This window comes from Odocoileus virginianus, chromosome 34, assembly GCF_023699985.2.
Source record: "Odocoileus virginianus isolate 20LAN1187 ecotype Illinois chromosome 34, Ovbor_1.2, whole genome shotgun sequence".
Lineage (NCBI taxonomy): Eukaryota > Metazoa > Chordata > Mammalia > Artiodactyla > Cervidae > Odocoileus > Odocoileus virginianus.
The window spans coordinates 6,743,212-6,766,207 of record NC_069707.1 but is presented as its reverse complement, the minus strand read 5'-3'; the positions used below and the strand labels follow the sequence as shown (position 1 = coordinate 6,766,207).

Here is a 22,996-nt window from a genome sequence, read left to right as displayed (position 1 = left end):
CAGTGGTAAACAACTCACCCACCAATGCAGGAGACGTGGGTTCATTCCCAGGTCTGGGAAGATCCCCCAGTGAAGGAAACGGCTACCCCTCCCAGTATTCCTGCCTGGAGAACTCCAGGGACAGAGGAGCCTGGCAGGCTACAGGCCATGGGGTCACAGATGAGTCGGACACGACTGAGCGACTTAACAACAACCTCATTGGTCAGCGTCAAGGTTGGTGGCTCCTCCTGATTGAAGACATTGATGGAGTGGGTCAGGCGCTGGACCGCTTTGGGTTAAGCAAGGCTCTTCTTCACTTCACTGTTGGCAGACAGACAGATGTTAGGGTATGCCTACTTGGAAGGCCTTGTCCATGCTTGTTCATGTATGAACACATGGGTGTGAACTGCAGGATGACACCCGTTTCCAAGAGCATCAGTCTATCTTCTGGTCTAGCCCTTCGGGGCCTGAGGCGGTGATGGGGGGGCGGGTGGAGGGGGTCTCAGGGACAATATTATTCCTGACCTCCGGACCCAGTGAGCTGGCATTTGAATGCCCTGGAGCTAAAATAAGTCAACAGAAAGGGCGTGTGCTGCCTCCGCTGTAGAAACAGGGGCTCAGTCCTAAAGCTCCTAGTGTGGTCAGGCCAGCACAGTAGGAGGTGCTGAGACGCCCTGAGCTCATGTACGGTGTTTCCTCGGTTACTTTAAGTTGAGTAGAAACCTCCGCAGAATCCCATAGGGATTCACTTCTTTACGCTCTCATTTTAGAGCATCCTTTTTTTAAACAGGCTTTATTTTATTTTGTTGTTTTTGGAATGCTAACGTTCGTTTCCTGTTGGCTGGGCTGTTTCTTCGCTGTGCGGGCTCCTCTCTGAGGTGTGATGCGAGGGCGTCTCATCGCAGGGGCTTCTCTTGCTGTGGAGCTCGGGCTTTAGGGTGCGTGGTTTCGGGAGGTGCATCCTGCGGACTCAGGCCAGTACTTGTGTGCACAGACTTAGCTGCCCTGAGGCATGTGGGGTCTTCAAAGATCAGGGATTGAATCCGTGTCTCCTGCATTGGCTGGCGGATTCTTTACCACCAAGCCACCAGGGAAGCCCTTTAGAACATTCTGATATTCACAATTCTCAACTTGTGAAATTAAAATGTTCTGGGACTTCTATGCCTATTGATGAGGTTCCTGTCCATAGAATGACTAAAGGGTTTATCTGGGTTGATTTGATGTTTATACCCCTCTTAACGTCTCTATCAGGAGAAAAATAATGAGCAAATTCATCAAGTGTGTTGAAATTTTTACTCCTTTCTGTTAAGGTTTGGCCGATCATTGTTGTTGTTCAGTCACGAAGTCATATCTGACTCTTTGTGACCCCATGGACTGTGACTTCCCTGCCATTCACTATCTACTGGAGCTTACTCAAACTCATGTCCATTGAGTTGGTGATGCCATCCCACCATCTCATCCTCTGTCGCTGACTTCTCTTCCTGCCCTCAAGCTTTCCCAGCATCAGGGTCTTTTCCAATGAGTGATAATCAATAAATAAAAGAAAATACATTTGCATTTCCTTAAGCCTGACATAGCATGTCAGAGAGTCAGGCTCAGTAAACACGTTCTTTATGCAATCAAGACTGAAATGCAGTTTAGCACAGCTCTTTGCAGGACTCCACCCTCAGCAGGAAACCCCCTTTCTTGTCAATTTAGCAAAACCACATTGTAACTCTTAAACCAGGTGCCCTAAGCTCTGTTCATCCAGGGTGGAGCACACCTACCGGATCTTTTGATCATACAGTAGCTTGTCTAACCTGTTGGTTCTTTCCATAGATCAAAGAAGTGGAAATGATGAATAAGCAATTAGCATATGACCAGATCTCTTCGGAGTTTACCTTTCAGTAATCTCTTGAACAAACTGTGTGAACAAGAGAGCATCCAAAGAAAGCTCACAAGAAGTCAACAAGCCGGCACGCAGTGGGGGATGACAATGACTCTGGCCCCCCATCTCAGCGATTCACCGATACTACTTCCCTTTCTCCCCTTCAAAACCTTCATGGCTGAGCAGACTCTTCAGAGATGGTTTCTGGGGGACACTGAGTCCACCAGCTCCTCAGATTGCCAGCATTCTGATCAAAAGCATTTTTTCTTTCTACCAACACTGCCTCTCAGGTATTATTTTCCAGCAGTGAGGAGCTGGACCTGAGTTTGGTAACCATATTGCTAAAGAAACAACGATATTCTTGCATCATATAATACTTCTATCATGTCATTCACAGAGAGAGTTTTCACCAAAGACTTTAAATAAGGGCACTTAAAAAAAAATAATGTGAGGTTAGTATTGACTTCCCTGATTCAGAGGTTGTTAAATTGTTTGATCTCTTTTCTAAAGACTCCTCTGATCACGCTAGACTCCTTATCCCTACCCCACTTACCCCTGGGGAAGAACTCTCGTGGAAGAACCAACACACCACACGTGACCGTTGGGAAGTCTACAGCGGGGCCCCAAGGACAGGGGTCGTTCCGGAGGGACTGATGACTGTGCAGCCAGAGCACCGTTACCATGACTGTAGGCTACTAGTCTGGTCCTTACTTTTTCAGATTGGAACCTTTGATGATCTCCAGAAACCAGCTCCTGTCCCCGAGGAGAGCCTGAGCCCCGATCTGGGGAAGGAAGAGGGCGCATTACCTGACTGACTGCTCCTGAGGCTTCGATCACGGCGCCGCAGTCACCTTCGTGGTACGGTTCCTTACAGTCCCGGCAGAAGACGAACTGCAGGGGAACACAGGCGGGTTAGAGGCGGGCTTGCGGGCCCCGTTGGGTCCCAGCCTGCTTCCCTTTCCCAAGCGCGTTCTACTCCCGCCCCTGACTTGGTGACGCTTTCTGTGCCAAACTACCTTTCGCCAAGAGGAAAAAAAAGTCCTATTTTGATGACACTGTTCACTCTTTACTAAAGAATGTTCCAAGCACCATAGAAGCATCTTGAAAATGAATGAGTCACATTTCCTCTCTTTGAAATGTTTCTAGCCTAGCAGAAGAGACAGCAATGCAAAGAAATATCTGCAGTTAAGTGTTACTGGTGTTAGCATATGAGGAAAACAATCTCAGCCAAGAATTTCACATCTGATATTTATTTACTTGTATCTGTTCAGTTCAGTTGCTCAGTCGTGTCCAACTCTTTGTGACCGCCATATACTGCAGCACACCAGGCTTTCCTGTCCATCACCAACTCCCGGAGCTTGCTCAAACTCATGTCCATGGAATTGGTGATGCCGCCCAACAATCTCATCCTCTGTCATCCCCTTCTCTTCCTGCCTTCAATCTTTCTCAGCATCAGGGTCTTTTCCAATGAGTCAGTTCTTCCCATCAGGTGGCCAAAGTATTGCAGTTTCAGCTTCAGCATCAGTTCTTTCAATGAATATTCAGGATTGATTTCTTTTAGGATGGATTGGTTGGATCTCCCTGCAGTCCAAGGGACTCAAGAGTCTTCCCCAACACCACAGTTCAAAAGCATAAATTCTTCGGTGCTCAGCTTTCTTTATAGTCCAACTCTCACATCCACACATGACTAGCTTTGACTAGACGGACCTTTGTTGGCAAAGTGATGTCTCTGCTTTTTAACATTCTGTCTAGGTTGGTCAGAGCTTTTCTTCCAAGGAGCAAGTGTCTTTTAATTTCATGACTGCAGTCACCATCTGCAGTGATTTTGGAGCCCAAGAAAATAAAGTCAGTCACTGTTTCCACTGTTTCCCCATCTATTTGCCATGAAGTGATGGGATGGGATGCCATGATCTTAGTTTTCTGAATGTTGAGTTTTAAGCCAGCTTTTTCACTCTCCCCTTTCACTTTCATCAAGAGTCTCTTTAGTTCCTCTTCACTTTCTGCCATAAGGGTGGTGTCATCTGCATGTCTGAGGTTATTGACATTTCCCCGGCAATCTTGTACAAGGAATCTTTCAGCTTGTCCTTCCCTCCAGCCTGGCATTTTGCATGAAATACTCTGCATATGTTTTCTTGCATAAAGGATTTATATATCCGTGTTAAGGGTCTTACTTTTGTATTGAAAGCCTACTGTGGAAAGAATGGGCCATCATGGGTTGAATTCTGTGCCCCACAAACTCATATGTGGAAGCCCTAACCGCTGGCACCTCAGAAGTGACTGTGTTTGGAGATAAGATCTTTGAAGAAGCAAGTAAGATAAAATGGGGTTTCCCAGGTGGCGCTAGTGCTAAAGAACATGCCTGCCCATGCTGGAGACATCAGAGATGCAGGTTTAATCCCTGGATGGGGAAGATCTCCTGGAGAAGGAAATGGCAACCCACTCCAGTATTCTTGCCTGGAGAATCCCATGGACAGAGAACCTGACAGGCTACAGTCCATAGGGTTGCAAAGAGTCGGACACGACTGAAGCAGCCTAGCACACACAGATGCAAGGTAAAATGAGGTCCTTAGGTGGGGTTGCGCAATAGGACTGGCGTCCTTACAGAAGGAGATCAGGATAGGGACACTGGGACACCGAGCAGGTGAGGGAAAGAGAAGTGTGAGCCGCTCCGTCATGTCCGACTCTCTGTGACCCCATGGACTGCAGCCCACCAGGCTCCTCTGTCCACGGGATTCTCCAGGCAAGAACACTGGAGTGGGTTGCCATGCCCTCCTCCAAGGGTATCTTCCTGACCCAGGGCTCGAACCGGGGTCTCCTGCCCCAGGGAAGTCGAGGCAGAAGCTGGCCACTGGGGAGCCAAGGAGAGAGGTCCCAGGAGAAACCGCCCCTGCTCCCCTGTTCGCGGACCCCCAGCCTCCGGAACCGCGGGAACATACGTGCCTATGGTTTTAGCCCCTGGCTGTGGCGCCCCAGGAAGCTAAGGCATGGCCGAAGTGAAGCCTCCCACCTGGAGACGGCACTCCTGTCAACATTCACGCTCCCTGCAGGCTGGAGGAGACCCAGGAAGTCGACGGTCCTCCCCTTTCACCTGACAGACGAGGAGGCCGGAGAAGGAAGCTGGCCTACGCCCGCTGGACTCGCTCGGCCCCTGCAGAACCTGCTTCCCCCTCCCCGCCCCACTCTGAGGCGCCGTGGTGGCTGAGAGTGTGGCCTCCGCAGCGGATGCCCTGGGTTGGAGCCAACGCCCCGTCCCTTGATGCCCAAGACCACTTTGGAAGAGCGGCCTTGGGCCTGGGCCTCCAATTTCCTCCTCTGAGAAGACAGGGTAACAATGATAACTGTCTCACGTGAGCACCACGAGGGGCAGATGAGATGAAACACATGCTTGGTGGCGACGAGCAGGCCTGACATACAGTGTTTTCCGAGGTGATGCCAGCCAGGCACTGTTCTTATTTCACGGCTGGAGAAGGAGTCAAGTTAGATAGTGTTGGCTGCTCAGTCATGTCCAACTCTATGGACTGCATGGACTGTAGCCTGCCAGGCTCCTTGGTCCATGGGGATTCTCCAGGCAAGAACACTGGAGTGGGTTGCCATTTCCTTCTCCAGGGGATCTTCCCAACCCGGGGATCGAACCTGCATCTCCTGCGTCTCCTGCATTGGCAGGGGGGTTCTTTACCACTAGCGCCACCTGGGAGAAGACGTTGCTTCATTAGAAAACTGGTTCCCTTCAACAACCCCTTATTTTATTCAGTGGGGAGTAATGTCTCTCCCAGCAGAAGCTGTATTCAGAGATGTTCTAGCAGAGAAGAGAGCCTGGTCAATGAGTATGGCGTGTGGGCGATGGTAGTGGTTTGAGGGAAGGCACAGAGCGATCTGATACCCTTCTGCTTGAGAGGCGGGCTCTATACCCCTCCTGCCTAAATCTGGATGTGCTGACCCCTTGACCAGCGTTGGCAGAAGTGACAGCCTGCCACTACTGGGGCCCTGGCATGCTGCAGTCCATGGGGTTGCAAGGCGTCGGACACAGCTGAGCTACTGAACTGAACTCGCAAGAAGCTGGCAGCTTCCACTCTCTGTCTCCTGGGATACTTGCTCTTGAAGCCCAGTCCCCACCGAGAGGCGCATGTGGAGAGGAAATGAGGCCCCCAGCCACCAGCCAGTGCTCTTGCCGGCCGTGTGTCTGAGCCGTGTTTCACCTGGGTCTTCTGGCGTCTGGGTGACCTGCCCCCCGCTGACCCCACGTGGAACGGAGAAAAATGCTTGCACAGGGCTCCGTCCAAATTACAGGTTTGCGGGCAAAGGCCAACCAAAGCAAAGCAGGAACATGACTGTCACTGTTCTAAACCCTAAGTTTAGAGATGCTTTTTTACATGGCAACCGATAAGCCCATACAGCAATGGCACTGGATTCCTGGAAACCTCGAAAAATTTCTAGAGGCTGGAAAGTTCCCAGATTCTTCATAAACCAGAAATTTAACTCAATTTTGCTTGAGATAAGGCTGATTTGGGGACTTCCCTGGTGGTCCAGTGGTTCAGAATCCTCCTTCCAATGCAAGGGACATGGCTTCGATCCTGGTGGGGGAAGTGATATCCCACAAGCTGTGAAGCAGCTAAGCCCACGCACCACAACTAGAAGGAAACCCTTGAGCTGCAGCTAAGACCCGATGCAGCCAAAAAGAAAAAGACAGATGTGAACTGATAACCCCCCAAACAAACAGGATCTAGAAAAACCCAGCTTTATCCCAAACACATCACCACTCTGCTTCACCTCAAAATAAGAGTCTTTCCAGAACAGTTCTTTGCATGTTTCCTTCACCTGAAACAGGTTCCTCCTACCCTTCTCCACGGTCACTTTCTTGTCTCAACAATGCATCTGAAAATTATTTTAATCTCAGGGCATGACAAGCAAGAAGAACAAGTATTTTATAAGGAAAAGGCCTCTTCTACAGATGTCACCATCTGGCTTCTGAGCCAACACTTTCAGAGTCTTTTAGCCTCCTTATTTCTTCTCACAGCAAAGAGACTGAGCCCGCCTTTTGTGGGATGTAAACTTTCCTCAAAGGTTCATCTTGGTGGGAGAGGGGGTGTGAGTCAGGATGTGTTTACACAAAGCACCAAGACCTCCAGGCTTTCATTTCCAACATTCTAATTTCCCCTGAGCTGAAAGCCAATCCAGCGAACAGTGAACAGATTGGATCCTAGAGTTCCTTCTTAAGGTTTTTATTTTATTTTTTATTTTTTAAATGTATCTGCTCATCTTTGGGTTTGCCTCAGACCCATCACTCTGCTCCTGTGTTGAAACACTGTGAACTGTGTGGTTCACTCATTAAGAGCTCACCGTGTGATCTCAAGCCGGTGCTTTCCATGGAAGCAAGTCTGATCTCTTGGCGTGACAGGGAAAATGCTTCACATCTTATTAGCTCATGGATGAGATATAAAACCAGTTTCATGGTAGAGGAACACCCTGGAGGTTGATCATTTTGTCAGAATAAATAGGGCTTTCCTGACACAAAGACATTAAATTCCCTTTCATACCAGTACTACAAAGAATAGTCTATATATATGTATAAAAAAAAACAAACAGAAAAGAAAGCGCATATAAAAATTAAACCCTCACCGCTTCAGTATGGCAAAAGGCAAGCAAAAGCTTGAAGAATGTGCTGGTGATAATTTAGCATCAATGCACTTGCTAATTTGCTCTTATTCAGAGAGAATAACTTAAGTTTAGCTACATCGTGCCTTTGGCTTTCTAGTTAAATAATTCAAATCTGTCTCATACAAAATGGGGACATAATTAGAAGGTCTGGTTTGATCTAAAAAATATGTTCAGGTTTTTAATTTAATTATTTAGAACTTAAGACTGTCAACCAGGTGCTTGAACAAATGCTTATGCCTTCGGTTCTCAAACTGTGTACCAAGGAGCCCTGGGATACCACAACAAATTCACAGAGGTGTGGGTGGGATTGTTTACAGTTTTGAGGAAAAGCACAGTGATACTTGGCATCTGTGGGACTCTGAATTACTAACTCATGGTGTTAATGTAGATTATACTATTCTTCTTTTGATGACATCGTGTTTCTGCAAAGCAGGATTTTTGGAGGTTACTGTGTGATAAGAAAGACAGGTGAACATTTCTTTGGACCAGGAGATGTAGTTATTTAAGAATGAAATAAATATATTTTTTTCTTTCAATTTACATGAACTGTTTTTTCAAATGGCTATTAAGTTGTTAAGATATTAATTCTCACTATGTCATTTGGACCTAAATATTTAATAAACAGAACTATCAGGCATTTCTTATGGCCTAGAAGCACCAGGAGAAGCAGCCACAAAGGGCAAGGTGAACAGAGGAAGTTTGGGGAGTTCTGGCTTAGGCAGATATAGAATTCCTTGAAATCATATTTTGGGTTTGTTTGCAAAAACTCCCAGGGCACAGGTATTTCTGAAGAGCTTGAGGAAAAAGCAAATCTGACTCTAACAGCCTGTCTCCTTTCTGGGGCACGTGGGTCTGGCTTTAACCAATAGTGTCGAAGGCCACAGTTTCCCCAGGGGCTTATTAGTCATTAACTGCATTAGTCATCACATTTGCTGAGGCTCTTTTAAGATGCCTTATGAGTAAATACTAACTGAATAGAATCAACTACCACCCGTTTACCTTGTATACTTTTCCTGGGTTATTTTCTTTTGAGCTAGATCTGACAAATGTCAACAATTTCTGCAGTTTTTAAGAAAAGAATCTTTAAAGCTCTAAAAAAATCTTAACAGTAATAATACTTACTCTATTGATTTTCTAAACTCCCCTTATGAAATTCGATTAAAAACCAATACATATGGGTTGTATTATCACAGTGCCTGTGATGTCAGTTTCATGTGTCAACTCAGCTAGATTATGGTGGTGGTGGTTCAGTTGCTAAGTTGTGTCCGACTCTTGCGATCCCATGAACTGTAACCTGCTAGGCTCCTCTGTCCATGGGATTTTCCAGGCAACAACACTGGAGTGGTTTGCCATTTCTGGCACCCAGTTATTCAGTCAAGCACTAATCTAGGTTTCTCAGTGTAGGTATTTTGTAGGTAAGACCAACAGTCACTTTACCTTAAGGAAGGGAGATGGTCCTAGGTAATCTGGGTGGGACTGACTCAATCCGTTGAAAGTTTTTAGGAGTAGAACTGAAGCTTCCTCAGGAATAGAGTTCACCTGTGGACAGCTGAGTTCCAGTCTGTCCTTCCTTGCAGCCTGCTCTATGGATTTACGACTTACCTGGCCAGCCCCATAACCACATAAGCCAATTCCTTGTGATCAAACTCTCTCTGTCTATATACATATAGGTGTATTAGACATATAGATATCTACATATAAATAGGGTTTCCCTGGTGGCTCCGCTGGTAAAGAATCTGTCTGCAATGCGGGAGATCTGGGTTCAATCCCTGGGTTGGGAAGATCCCCTGGAGAAGGGAAAGGCTACCCACTCCAGTATTCTGGCCTGGAGAATTCCATGGACTGTAGAGTCCATGGGGTCATAAAGAGTTGGACATAACTGAGTGACTTCCACGTCACTCACATAAAAATATGAACTAGATATCTCCTATTGTTTTTTGTTGTCGTTCAGTCACCAAGTCATGTCCGACTCTTTTCCACCCCACAGGCTGCAGTATGCCAGGCTTCTCTGTCCTTCACTATCTCCCAGAGTTTGCTACCCACAGGATGAAGCATCTTAGGACACAACACCAGGAACAAGTTAATCACTCCCAGCAACATGATGGCTTCCTTTTATTTGACAATGAACGTGGTGATCCAATACACTTTTCTCTTTGGAGTAGCTGCCTGCGAGGTTGAGGGCAAGTTTCTCACATAACTGTAGTATGTAGCTCATTCTAGATGCCTAAGGTGAAGTATACAGTTTTGTTTCTTTTTTAAAAAGTTTTTTGGCCATGCCATGCAGCATAGCAGGATCTTAGTTCCCCAACCAGGAATCGCACCTGTGCCCCCTGCAGTGGAATACGGAGTCTTAACCACTGGACTGCCAGCGAGTCCTCAAGTATACAATTTTAAAACAACTATTCAGTTAGGGATAAGTCCAGTAAGATAAACTTTTTTTTCCTAATAAGAAATAGCCAAACTGTTCTTAACATTCACGTCATATATCTGTCTTGCAATGAATATATCTTGAATACTTTTGCAATGAATAAAATCTTTGACCTGGACAACATACAAGAGAATAGCACATTGTAATTCATGAAATCGTATAGTGATATTTACATATTAAAAAAATCAGTTTAGTGTTTAAAAGTAAAGCCTTTGAAAATTGAGAGACCTGGAGTCGGAGACTCTTCTCTACCATTTATTATCTGTGTGATCCTAACATCTCTTTACTTTAGTTATTTTGCATCTGTAAAGAAGAAATAATAGATAATTAATACTTCATCCAGTTTCTGGCATACAGTAAACATGAGAAATGGTTTTCTCATGGAGTTATGATGTTTTATACACAAAAATATTCTACAGAAAAGGAAGGTGATAATTAAGCACCTTGTTAATTAAAGTAATTCCCAATTTGCTAACAACTGCTGTGGTTCTGTGAGGCCTCGAGTGAAACCGAGGACCTCCTGTGAAGTGCCAGGCTTGTCAACTCACCATAACAGCGGTAGAGAGGGGGATACTGACCTCTGGCTCTTCCTGTATGTGCAGAGGTATCGTCACTGTCTGTCCTCTCAGGAAATCCCGTACTATCTTACAGCTAAATGAGCTGCCCATCACCTTATCTTTCAGTATCACGTCAGTAGACAAACCGTTTGATTGATGCTTGAGTTTGATTTCCCATATGCTCATAATGGAGACATTCAAAAGGAGATATATGTATATTTTCTCTTTGGAGGCATAAAAAGGAATCAAATGAACAGCCTCCAATGCAATCAGAATGTTCAAGTGGCTGCTGATCAATAATGCTGAGAGCCAGTCAATACATATAAGTGATGACCCTCAAAATAAGGGTTTGATCCTCCAAGTTGAAATATCTCTATATGAAAGCCCAAAGTTCTTTGTGCGTGTTTTCTATCACGACATCATCTAAGATAAAAGCCTTTTATTATGTGCCATTTATTTTTCTTCCACAGCTCTGAAGTTCTGTGTTAAAAGAGCAGGAGAACATCAAATGCCATCTCAGGACCCCTTACTGCAGTCAAGCGGAACATCAAAACCATGAAGCACACGTTTGTCCTTCTCTGGGAATAGATAAAATATTGTTCTTCTAGGTGTCTGACTTTCCAGAAGATGGCAGCAGTGACATATGAGATTCAGCTCCAGTGTGTTAAAAATAGTCCATAGAAAGAGCCAGGCTCCCTACGGGGTGCCTAGCCACCCATATACGCAAAACTGGTTCTGACAAGACAGCGCCACAGAACGGAAATGGTGTTAAGAGTCTAACTTGCTAAAACACAGTTTTGCAAGGAAGAATGTCAGGTTATTTCCTTTCAAGTCCACAACATTTTAAAATCACAGAATTTCATGGTGGGAAGCAACTGTAAACTGTGCCATGCTCTAAACGCAAACACACTAAGACGATCTTTTACATGCCATCTCCGAATGGCTAAAAATAAATAACTTCAAGGAAACTGAATATAGCTCAGTAGCTGAATTCTTTTGTATTTTTCAGGTTCTAGCCAGATCACCAAGGTTGGTTCAACGATGTCATCTCGAATCCCAGCAAGTACTGTCACTTCTATGCCCTCTCCCCTCGCCCCGTCCCCTGAATTATTTTTGTTTTAGGTTTGCTACCATGAAAAGCCCCTTACTTTCCTTGGTTTAATTTCTATTCATGGGAGCTCTTAAAAGAACCCTGAAAGTTCTTTTTTTTCCCTCAGTGGCATCATGATTTCATCAAGTACAAGTATGTATCCACTCAGTCTTTAGGCTGTACAGAGTCTTAATTTATACGCTTACCCTGAGTACCATCTAATGGGAAACTTTATCACCATCTGTCTCAGAACCTACTAGAGAAATGAGCTCACACTATAAGAGACCAGATCTTCCAGCCTACTTTCAACAGGACTGACCTTGGAACCTTAAATTAAGAGAGGAGCCTGATAAATGCCTCTGACGGTGGAGGTGGGGCTCCTGGGGATGACACTGCTGGGAACTGAGGTGTCCACGGTATGATTATAGACAAAAGCATCTGAACTTATTTTCTTCTTTAAGCTATTTATAGTTTTTTCTTACTGTTGTGTGAAAACTGTATAAATCATATGTTGAATATTGTATAAATAGTTTATATTTTAAATAGTTTAATTGGTTCATATGATATCCTATCCTTTCAGGTCTACGATATCCTACTTCTCTGTATATTCATTCTATCAATTTTTGAGAGTTTTATATTGAATCTCCAACTAAAAATCATTTATCTACTTAAAAAACAAATATAATATATAACTTTATTTATAAATTTATATATTTATAAATGTACATAACTTTGTTCAGTATTTTCCAACCCTCTTGTAAATGTGTTATCATAGTTTCATAATTTAAAAAAAAAAAGAAGAAATTTAAAAAAGATATAGTTTTTTCAAACTTAGAAATGTTTTCAAAAACAGCTTTATTGGGACATAATTCACATAGTCTGAGTTTTAAAAAGTAGTTTATGTATTTTTTGAGTGGATAATACATGCACACAGCACCAATTTAAAAAGTGCAAAAGGCAAATAGTAAAAAAAAAAAAAGTCTCCCTTCCTCCTTGGTCAGCTCACAAAACTCCCCGGAGACCATCGCTGTCACCTGCATAAATAAACGCTATTTTGAGACTAAAAACGGTATACAGAGCATTGCTTTAGGTAACGTGCTCTGCCCCTTGCTCTTCCATTTATTTACAGCCTGTCCTATATCAGTGCCTGCTGAGCAGCCCTGAACAGCTGAAATCTTCCTCAACGGCCGCACGATATTCAAGTTGACAGATGTATCTTAACTCGTACATTTATGAATGAACTCAAGCAGCCCCCTATGGACGAGCGTTGAGGTCCTTTCCAATATTTCACCATGATAAACAAAGCCATGGGGCGCACGCTTCTCCACAGGCCATTTTGCACATGTGAGGGGAGACCTGCAGGGTGAACTTCCAGAAGTGAAATAGCTGGATCAAAGGGTGTGCGAAGTTCATATTTTGATTGCTTTTGCGAGCCTGATCTCTGTGGAGGCTGCGCTGGTCCCGGGTCCACCGGCAAGGTGTGTGAGGCAGGGCTTGCCCCAGTCCTATCCAGGGCGCCGCGTCAACCATCGGGGCCTGCGTCAAACAAGGCCACACGAGAATCTCTAAATCTAAAACCTGCTTCATCCACGTTGGCTTTCCGCAAAGACATGTTCCTGGACAGAGAAATAGCTTCAAGTCACCTCTGAGCCTTGTCCAGATGGCTGAACCAGGGTCAAGAGTGACCTGCGGCTGGCCCTCTATCGTTTGTTTCCCTGTCTGTTCCCCCAAACCTGGGCTCTGAAACAAGGTGCTCGGAGCCTGTCACTTTCTTGTTCAGAATGGCCTGATTCAGTCCTGCTGGCGAGAACAGGATTCTAAGTGAATTTTCGCTTTGCTGGTTTTAAACAACTGATGGCCAACAAGCTGGAGGTCCAGGTGAGGGGGAAAGAAACAGGAGACAGGGGAGCAGCAGGTTCAGATGCCCCCGCTGTGTCCTGGGCCTTAACCCCGAGCCGAACAGACTCAGCCCCGCTGCCAGGAGGTCAGCCAGGACAGGGCAGGGGCCCTGGGGCAGTGCGACAGGCGGGTCCGATGGCAGTGACCCCCTCTCCCCGAGCCCCACACTTCCCGCCTCACCCTCCCTCTCCGTAAACATTTCAGAGAAGCATTCCTGTGGTGCCCGCCCCACCATCATCCTCCCCAACTCCCTCCCTCCCTTCACGGCTCCCCTTGTTTCCGAAGGCTAAGGTCGGATTGGCCTGCCAACTGGGACTGCTGTACGTATTTGAAGATGACGTTCACAGCATCCGTGCTCCTCCCAACAAACTTCTTGGAGGGCGAATTTCTGCATCTAACTGGAAACTCCCTCTAACATCTTGCAAGGCCGGCTCAATTTTGCTTTCCAATCAGCATTTCCCAGGCCTTACGGAGCATTTGGCTCCTTCCAGAGAGACAGAGCACTGGTCTCAGAGTATCACATTCAGTACCACTTTCAAATATTGCCATTCATTAGTGGGGCCCATTCAAATATTGCCATTAATTAGTGAACACGCTTGAATATGGCCATTCATTAGTAAAATGCACAGCATATGTCTTCTATAATTTTTTAACTGGTCTCTAATCCTTGTGACCTTATCATTTACAATCTGTAGCAAGACACTAGACTCTGTAAAAACGATTACACTCTGCCAGTCAAAATGTGAAATCCAGGCCATATGGCGGCTTGAGCCCAATTTGTCCCATGTGCCTGTGGGCATCCTTCTGCTCGCTGGCGTGGCAGGGGAGCTGGGTATTTCCCTTGAACACCTGGGCCCGACCCCGGGCAACTCTGGGCAGGGTCAGCCTTGGAAAGGGGCCAGGAGTATTGGCAGGACTCCCACTGGCACATCTTAGAGACGCTTGTCTTGGGAGCTTTTGCAGCTTGTCAGTGATAGATAAATCAATCAAAATTATACATCAATCCTTGCCTGTGTGTTGGGCAGTTTTACAGGTACCCTGAGAGTATACCCACTTCTGCCCACTCCCCATAGCCTCAGCTAAAAAAGGGCAGGGTATTTTGTCTCCACGACTGTCTTTCTTACCGTCCTCTATTAAATATTGAATATTTATCTCAAAGAGTTGCTCCATCACTTCAGTCTTGTCCGACTCTTGGAGACCCCACGGACTGTTAGCCGGCCAGGCTCCTCTGTCTGTGGGGATTCTCCAGGCAAGAAGACTGGAGTGGGTTACTATGTCCTCCTCCAGAGGATCTTCCGACCCAGGGGTCGAACCTGCGTCTTCTGTACTGCAGGAGGATTCTTTACTGATGAGCCACCGGGGAAACCCAAATGAAGAGGACTTGGATCTTACTCATCCCTGTTTCCCCAGATTCAATGTCTGGAACATCGCAGGTGATCTCTGTCTGTCTGGCACATACCAGGCTCCCAGCTCAAGGCTGGAGAGACCGTGGAGAGCAGGAGGTGGAGGACAACAGCCCAGGGGTGTGTGCTGGAGTGTCCAGGGGATGCAAGTCTGCAGAAGCTGCCAGAGCCGAGCCCTGGGTGGGCTGCTGTTTGACGGCAGTGGCGTTTACCTTTCTGTCCTTCACATTCCATCCCCTGCTCAGGCAGTGGTTCTAACACCAGGCTAATTCCTCTCTGCTTCGCTGTTGTTCAGTTACCAAGTTGTGTCCCCATGGGCTGCAGCATGCCAGGCTCCTCTGTCCTCCACTCTCTGAGAGTTTGATCAAATTCATGTCCACTGAGTCGGTGATGCTATCTAGCCACCTCATCCTCTGCCACCCCCTTCTTTTGCCCTAAATCATTCCCGGCATCATGGTCTTTTCCATTGAGTCGGCTCTTGGCATCAGGTGGCCAAAGTTTGGAGTTTCAGCTTCAGCAACAGTAAATATTCAGGGAGGATTTCCTTTAGGATGGGTTTGATCTTGCAGTCCAAGGACTCTCAAGAGTCTTCTGCAACACCACAGTTCAAAAGCATCTGTTCTTTGGTGCTCAGCTTTCTCGATGCCAGCTCTCACATCTGTACATGACTACCGGAAAAACCATAGCTTTGACTAGATGGATCTTTGTTGGCAAAATGATGTCTCTGCTTTTTAATACACTGTCTAGGACTGACATAGCTTTTCTTCCAAGGAGCAAGCGTCTTTTAATTTCATGGCTGCAGTCACCGTCCTCAGTGATTTTGGAGCCCAGGACAATAAAATCTGTCACTGCTTCCACTTTCCTCATCTCCCCATTCCCAACCTTCCTTCTAAGTTATGGTGCTGCCTGCTGCACATTCCCCGGAGAAGGCGATGGCACCCCACTCCAGTACTCTTGCCTGGGAAATCCCAGGGACGGGGGAGCCTGGTGGGCTGCAGTCCATGGGGTTGCTAAGAGTCGGATACAACTGAGTGGCTTCATTTTCACTTTTCACTTTCACGCATTGGAGAAGGAAATGGCAACCCACTCCAGTGTTCTTGCCTGGAGAATCCCAGGGACGGGGGAGCCTGGTGGGCTGCCATCTATGGGGTCGCACAGAGTCGGACACGACTGAAGTGACTCAGCAGCAGCGGCAGCACAGTCCCAGCTAGATAGGGTGCCGTCACTTCAAATTCACGCCAACTCAAATCCCATGTGATTATTACGGAAAAGAAGCCTGGGATGAAAGAGCAGGAATTCAAAGAGTTAAACTGAGGGGCAGAGTAGGGGATTCTGGGTCCAGCCTTCCTCCTTCTCTGCTTTCTTCACTCAGAAAACACCCAGTTATCCTGAAATGCTCAGCACAGACCTCACAGCCTCCCAGAACTATTCATTAATGCCAGAGCTAACAGAGCAGTTGTCAGGTAGGCAGGGTGGACAAAGATTCATAAAATAAATGAGTCATAGGAGCTGGAAAACTCTAAACTCCCGAGAAGCATGTGGAGAGTCCGGGGTCAGTGGGATCCAGCCACGAGGGGGTTGGCCCAGGGAGCAGGAGGATGGGACCAAGACACTTTTAGTCCAATGATGCAATCTGTAGCTGAGTTCAGAAGCTAAGATCATAGGGAGAGGGGAAGGCTTCATCACAGAGGGGTTCGGATTGGTTTGAAAACAGAAAAAGAAAATGAAGAGGAATGAAGATGCTAGAAAGAAGCGGAGTAAAAGAGGGAGGAAGACCCTGGAGAAAGTGAAGGCCAGGAAGACCTAAACACTCCAGAGTTGTGGCTTCATGGGACAGGGCAGATTTGTAGCTTGCGGGAAGGCAGACTCCAGGGGCAGCAACCTTGCTGATGAGAAGGTTGTTTGAAGGAGATCATGCTGGTTAATTAATTACTCTTCTGGAGGCAAGAGGAAGAGGAGAGCTAAGGATGGAGGAGGCTGGAACAGCCATCGTCAGTCCGGAGATGACACACGAATTGAGCAAAGCCCAGGCACGCCGAGGACCCAGCTAATGTCACAGCCCCAGCCTTTGGTTCTCTGGGACTTAAACTGTGGTCCCAGACCAGAGGCATCCATATCACCTGGAAGCCCAAGGCAGAATCTCAGGCCCCACCCAGACGTGCTGAATAAGAATCTGCATTTTAGTTAATGAGGTCCGTGATGACCCGTGTGCACACTGCAGGTTAGAAGCCTTTCATTCAATCAGAAGTACTGAGCACACACACGGGGAGCCAGGCGTCCTGAGGGCATACAAAGATGAATAAATTTCCAGTCTCACATGAATCGCAGATCACCCCTTCCTCCTTTATTCCGTCTCTCCCTCCCTCCAATGAACATTTATTGAGAATGTATTATGTGCCATGCAGGGCCTTCTTCTTGACCTCAGTGACTTTATGCTTAGCTGTATCCTAACTGTCACAGAGGGCAAGGTTTGGGGGGAAGAACAGGATATGATCACCCACTAGCCTGGGCAGTCAGGCTAGGTCTCCAGGAGGAAGTGGAGAGTAAATGGAGACCCAGCTAAGTTTGGTCAAATGATGAGTCCCTGAACGGTGCTTGCTCCAGGTTTGGGACAGGTCAAGTTCTGGGGGCTTTCTCGGGGAGGAAGGTGGATCCTTTCACTCTGGGCCACTTTGTAGGAGGTGCTGAAGTGAGGAGGAGACGTCGGGGTGAGGACTGCAGGTAGAGGGAGGCTCAGGGTGGAGGCGAGGCTCTGCAGAGGCCGTGGGTTCTGGTCGAGTGGCCGGGGTAGGAGCAGGGGCTATAGCAAGCAAACTGAGTCAGGCTGGGAGCCCCAGGGAGCCGGAAAGCCTCAGCACCCACAGCCCACTAATTAGAGTCAGACCCGGGTGGTGGGACAAAACCATCACACAGAAAATTATTTTTGGCCAGTGGGATGGCATTGCTAATCAAACGCAGCGGGAACAGACTCTGCCGGTGTAATTCTGCAGCATTTTAGTCTTTTTGATTTGGAAACCATTGGCAAAGGACACAGTCTAGAACAGAACTGAGATAGGAGCCACACTGCATGCCTGCTAAGTCGCTTCAGTTCAGTTCAGTCACTTAGTTGTGTCCGACTCTTTGCGACCCCATGGACTGCAACACACCAGGCCTCCCTGTCCATCACCAACTCTCAGAGCTTGCTCAAACTCATGGTCATCAAGTCGGTGATGCTATCCAACCATCTCATCCTCTGTCATCCCCTTCTCCTCCCACCTTCAATCTTTCCCAGCATCGGGGTCTTTACAAATGAGTCAGTTCTCATCAGGTGGCCAAAGCATTGGAGCTTCAGCTTCAGCATCAGTCCTTCCAATGAATATTCAGAACTTATTTCCTTTAGGATGGACTGGTTGAATCTCCCTGCAGTCCAAGGGACTCTCAAGAGTCTTCTCCAACACCACAGTTCAAAAGCATCAATTCTTCAGTGCTCAGCTTTCTCTATGGTCCAACTCTCACATCCATACCTGACCACTGGAAGACGCTTCAGTTGTGTCCAACTCTTTGCAGCACTATGGTCTGTAGCCCACCAGGCTCCTCTGCCCATGGGACTCTCCAGGGGAATACTGGAGAGGGTTGCCACGCCCTCCTCTAGGGGATCTTCCCCACCCAGGAATCAAACCCATGTCTCTTATGTCTCCTGCATTGGCAGGCGGGTTCTCTACCTGGGAAGCCCAAAATAAAAAAGAAACAGGTGAAATAAATTTTAATATCTTATTTAACCCAATATGGACATATCAGGTTCCCCGGTGGCTCAACTGGTAAAGAATCTGCCTGCAATTCGGGAGACCTGGGTTTGATTCCTGGGTTGGGAAGATCCCCTGGAGAAGGGAATAGCCACCCACTCCAGTATTCTGATCTGGAGAATTCCATGGACAGTATAGTCCATGGGGTTGCAAAGAGTCAGACACGCCTGAGTGACTTTCACTTTTAACCCAATATAGCCAACGCGCATTTTCAACATGTGGCCAACATAAAAGGTGTTGTTATTTTACATTTTTCTCACTGAGTCTTTGAAGTCTCATGTGTAATTAAGGCTTACATCGTCTCAATTTAGACCGCTGCCTTCCTGTCACTCAGTGACCTACCTCATGGGTCTGGTGGCTTCCATGTGGGACAGTGTGGTTCTAGAACTCTCTAGGTTGAGGACTACCTGGCCAGCTGAGGTACCACAGGACAAAAAGAAGTAGAGTATTTTACATATAGTGTAGTGAGTAGGACAAGGTGAGGTGGCAGAAAAGAGGAGATAAAAAATCAGCCATGTTAATGGAAAGAAATTTAGATTTTTTTTCTAATAAAGGATGCTCTTCTCTTTTAGCCTTTGAAATACTCACTTTGTGCTGTGATGTAGGAGAAGTACAGAAACAGAAAATCAGAAATAAGAAAATGTGGTGTAATTGTCTGCAAAGAGAGTATGAATTTTCTTTCTTTCTTTTTTTTGAGTGTGTGAATTTTCTTGCCACACACAGAGTTATTTGTGAAAATAAAGTAAAAAAAAAAAAAATCAGAGTTGACCTGAGTTATCTCTAACTTTCCTGGTGTCTCTGGGTGCCAGGTTTATCTGCTTGCTCACTTTGTCAAGTCTTATAGCAAGGACAGATAGTGTCCAGACCATTAATCACAGAGTAGACTGTTGATCTGAACTGCTGCAAATAAGTACCTGTTTCTGACGTCTGCAATCTTATCCTTCCTTTAAATGGTGATACAGGATGGATGTAAAAAATGTACAGCCATAGAGATCTACAATGCTAGTCATATTAGTTGGACCCACTATGACTATGGTCTCTTAATTTAGTCAACCCAGAGGTTTAGGTTAGGGACTTTCACTTTCTAGGTGTGAAGTATCAGGCTGGTGAGGTGGAAACGGCAACCCACTCCAGTATTCTTGCGGGGATAATTCCATGGCCACAGGAGCCTGGTGGGTTACAGTCCACGGCATTGCAAAGAGTCAGACAAGACTTAGCGACCGAACACATCAGGCTGGCACCCTGAGTTTGGAAGCCTCGGTTTACATGATTTTAGACAAAGACTTCCATGTGCAGTGGTTTAAGTAGACCCTGGCGAATTAGGTAAAAGTCACCTCACCACAAAACGGTCACGGTACGGAAATTGATGTTGATGTTGAAACTTAGAATCAGGACTTCCTTGGTGTGACAGTGGATAAGAATCTGCCTGTCAATGCAGGGGACATGGGTTCCATCCCTGGTCTAGAAAGTTCTCACCTGCTGTGAACTAAACTAAACAAAGCTAAGCTGAGCTGAGCTAAGCTAAGCTCCGGTGCCACAGTTAGGAAAGCCTGCTTGTCCTCGAGCCGCAACTACTGAGCTCACTACTTTGGGAGCCCGGGCTCCCCAGCAAGCGAAGCCGCCGCAGTGAGAAACCTGCACGTCGGGACTAGAGAGCCCCGCTCGCTGTCACTCGGGAAAGCCTGTGAGCAACTAAGATCCAGCGCAACCGGAAGTAAATATACAAAAAGGAAGTGAGAATCCTGACTGGATTTCATCCTTGAAGTCATGACGGACACTGAAAACAGATCTCAAAAACTTCCCGTCACGACACACAGTTCTCGTGGGCACGGGGCATCTAGGGGGCGGGAGGCTTGGTGCCCCCTGTTCAAGGTTTTCCCGAACCTCTGGTGTTCTCTGCCCTGTGCCCTGTGACCTCAATTACTACTGGTGAATCCTCCTGCTCAGAAAGAAAGAGAGGAACCGAGAGGTGGGGTCTGAGGTTCACACACACACCGGTCTCCACGGAGCTGAGCCACTGGAGGCTTCTGTTGATGGTGGTGACACTTCCTTAGGAAGATTCTGGCTCTCAACAGCGGCGGGAGGAGGCCCCCTTATCCTCCTCGATGGGCCTCTGTGCCCTGATGAGCAGACAGTGGTGAAAGCTCTCCACTTAGAGGGCCCCTTCCCCTGAGGCCTCCCCTCAGGGCCTGGCCGGGCCTCCTCAGGCCGCAAGTGAGCGCAAGATAACGCGGCCTTGGGCTGAGGAGAGCCAGGAGGCCAGGAGCTTCCAGTGACCTGAAAACCCTTATCTCCCAGCAACACGCACTGTGCAGAGTCTTACTAAAGGTGAAGGAAAACCCAGACTTCTCCGACTGCCCCTCCCCACACCCCTAGATGTATGTGTTTTTTTCCCCCTCCTGATTTTACTGCTTTGTGGAGGAAGGAGAAAGCCCGCTAATTAAGTGGCAGCTAAAGAGCAAGTGCCTGGATTCTGTCTTGGCGGTAACGGCAGATGAGGTGAGGTGCCGTCATCTCCGCTGCTGCCTCCTTCTGCTCTGCGTCACCAGGGGCATCTGCGAGGCCGACTAAGGGTGGACGCAGGTGCGTGGAAAGCTCAGCCTGTGGCTGCCTTTCCTCCTCCCCCTCAAGCTGGCAGCAGAGAATTCAGAGCCTCGGGGCCCTCACAGAGCAGCCCTGATCACCTCTAGGGTCTGGTGGTCCCCTTTCCCTCGGCCATTCTTACCAAGGCTGGGACATGGTACCATTCTGCGTTTTAAAACGTTGCCCCCGACCTTGGATGACACCAGCCACAGCGGGCATGCGGTGACTGTTTTCAGGGATAATCACTGAGATCTGACGCCTTATTCTTTGAAGTCCCGTTTTCACCAGTGGGGCTCAGCTGCTGGCTCAGCTGGTAAAGAATCCGCCTCTCAATGCGGGAGACCTGGGTTCATCCCTGGGTTGGGAAGATCCCCTGGAGAAGGGAAAGGCTACCCACTCCACTCTTCTGGCCTGGAGAATTCCACAGACTGTATAAACCATGGGGTCACAAAGAGTCGGAGAGGACAGAGCAACTTTCACTTTCTTTCGCCAGGGACTAGAATCAGATTTTCACAAGGCTCATAGCTCCTAACGGAGAAGGCAATGGCAACCCACTCCAGTGTTCTTGCCTGGAGAATCCCAGGGACAGAGGACCCTGCTGGGCTGCCCTCTATGGGGTCACACAGAGTCGGACACGACTGAAGCGACTTAGCAACAGCAGCATAGCTCCTAAAGGAACCTTCAGTGCTACGACCCCAGGGGGAGACAGTCAGGGCTCATGGGCTCATTGTTCTGAGTGGAACTGTTCCCTCCTTCCAGCACCATCTGTTGAGAGGCCGCCTGGTGGTGGGCCGGGGCAGGAGCGCAGTGGTGAGGATGGAGTCTCTGAGAGGTGACATCTGTGGGGAGATGCCCCCCTCCCCCTGGGGTCCCCCCGCCCCGAGGTCTACTTTTGTCCTGCAAGCCCGTGAGAGTGGTTCTTCGACTCTTAGCTGGGCAGTCACTCTGGGCAGATACCCCGGCGCCCATGCCTGGGTTCACTACCCCTCTGGCTGCTTCCCTACCCACTCCCCAACTCCTACCCTCGACCTGCTCTTCATTCCCCTCACCTGTACCAGGTGTTTCCTGACCCATTATCTCCTCTAGACCTTCGTCCCCTGAGGGCAGGAGCACAGTGGTATTCAACCAGTTGTTCCCAGCACCGCCTTCCCCAGCACCTGGCCCAGAGGAAGTGCTTTAAAAGGTTTATTCAAGGAAGGAGGGAAGAAACACAGCAATGCCTATGCAGATAATTACACGATAATGCCCCAAATGCCATGATTGGGGTTGGACCCGGCATGGACTCCAGAGTGGTCAGCTCTCTCTGCAAGGCTGGCCATATAGCTTGGTGACACTTCAGGTCTTTTTTTTTCTTTTGGCAATTAATCAGAAGCTATGCATTTTTTAAAATTGAAGTATCCTTGATTTTCAGTGTTGTGTTAATTTCAGCTGTACAGAAAAGTGATTCAGTTATACATACATATAAACATTTTTGATATTCTTTTTCCTTATGGTTTATCTCAGGATATAGAATATAGTTCTCTGTTCTATACAGTAGCACCTTGTTTATCCATTCTATATCTAATAGTTTGCATCTGTGTGTATCCATAGATTGTAGTCAGCCAGGCTCCTCTGTCCATGGGATTTCCCAGGCAAATGAACTGGAGTGGGTTGCCCTTTCCTTCTAGGTGATCTTCCCGACCCAGAGATCAAACCCATGTCTCTTCCGTCTCCTGCATGGCAGGTGGCTTCTTTACCACTTTGGCAACCACAA

General features: G+C 47.3%; 1 protein-coding gene across 1 annotated transcript in view; it reads right to left on the bottom strand.

Annotated features, from left to right (window-relative positions):
- The window catches only part of PRKN (parkin RBR E3 ubiquitin protein ligase), a 1,209,190-nt gene that overhangs the window by 34,905 nt on the left and 1,151,289 nt on the right, over nt 1–22,996 (bottom strand). The window contains exon 11 of the mRNA XM_070461506.1: nt 2,654–2,737. Within this exon, the coding sequence (XP_070317607.1) occupies nt 2,654–2,737 (84 nt within the window). The remainder of the gene's footprint in view (nt 1–2,653; nt 2,738–22,996) is intronic.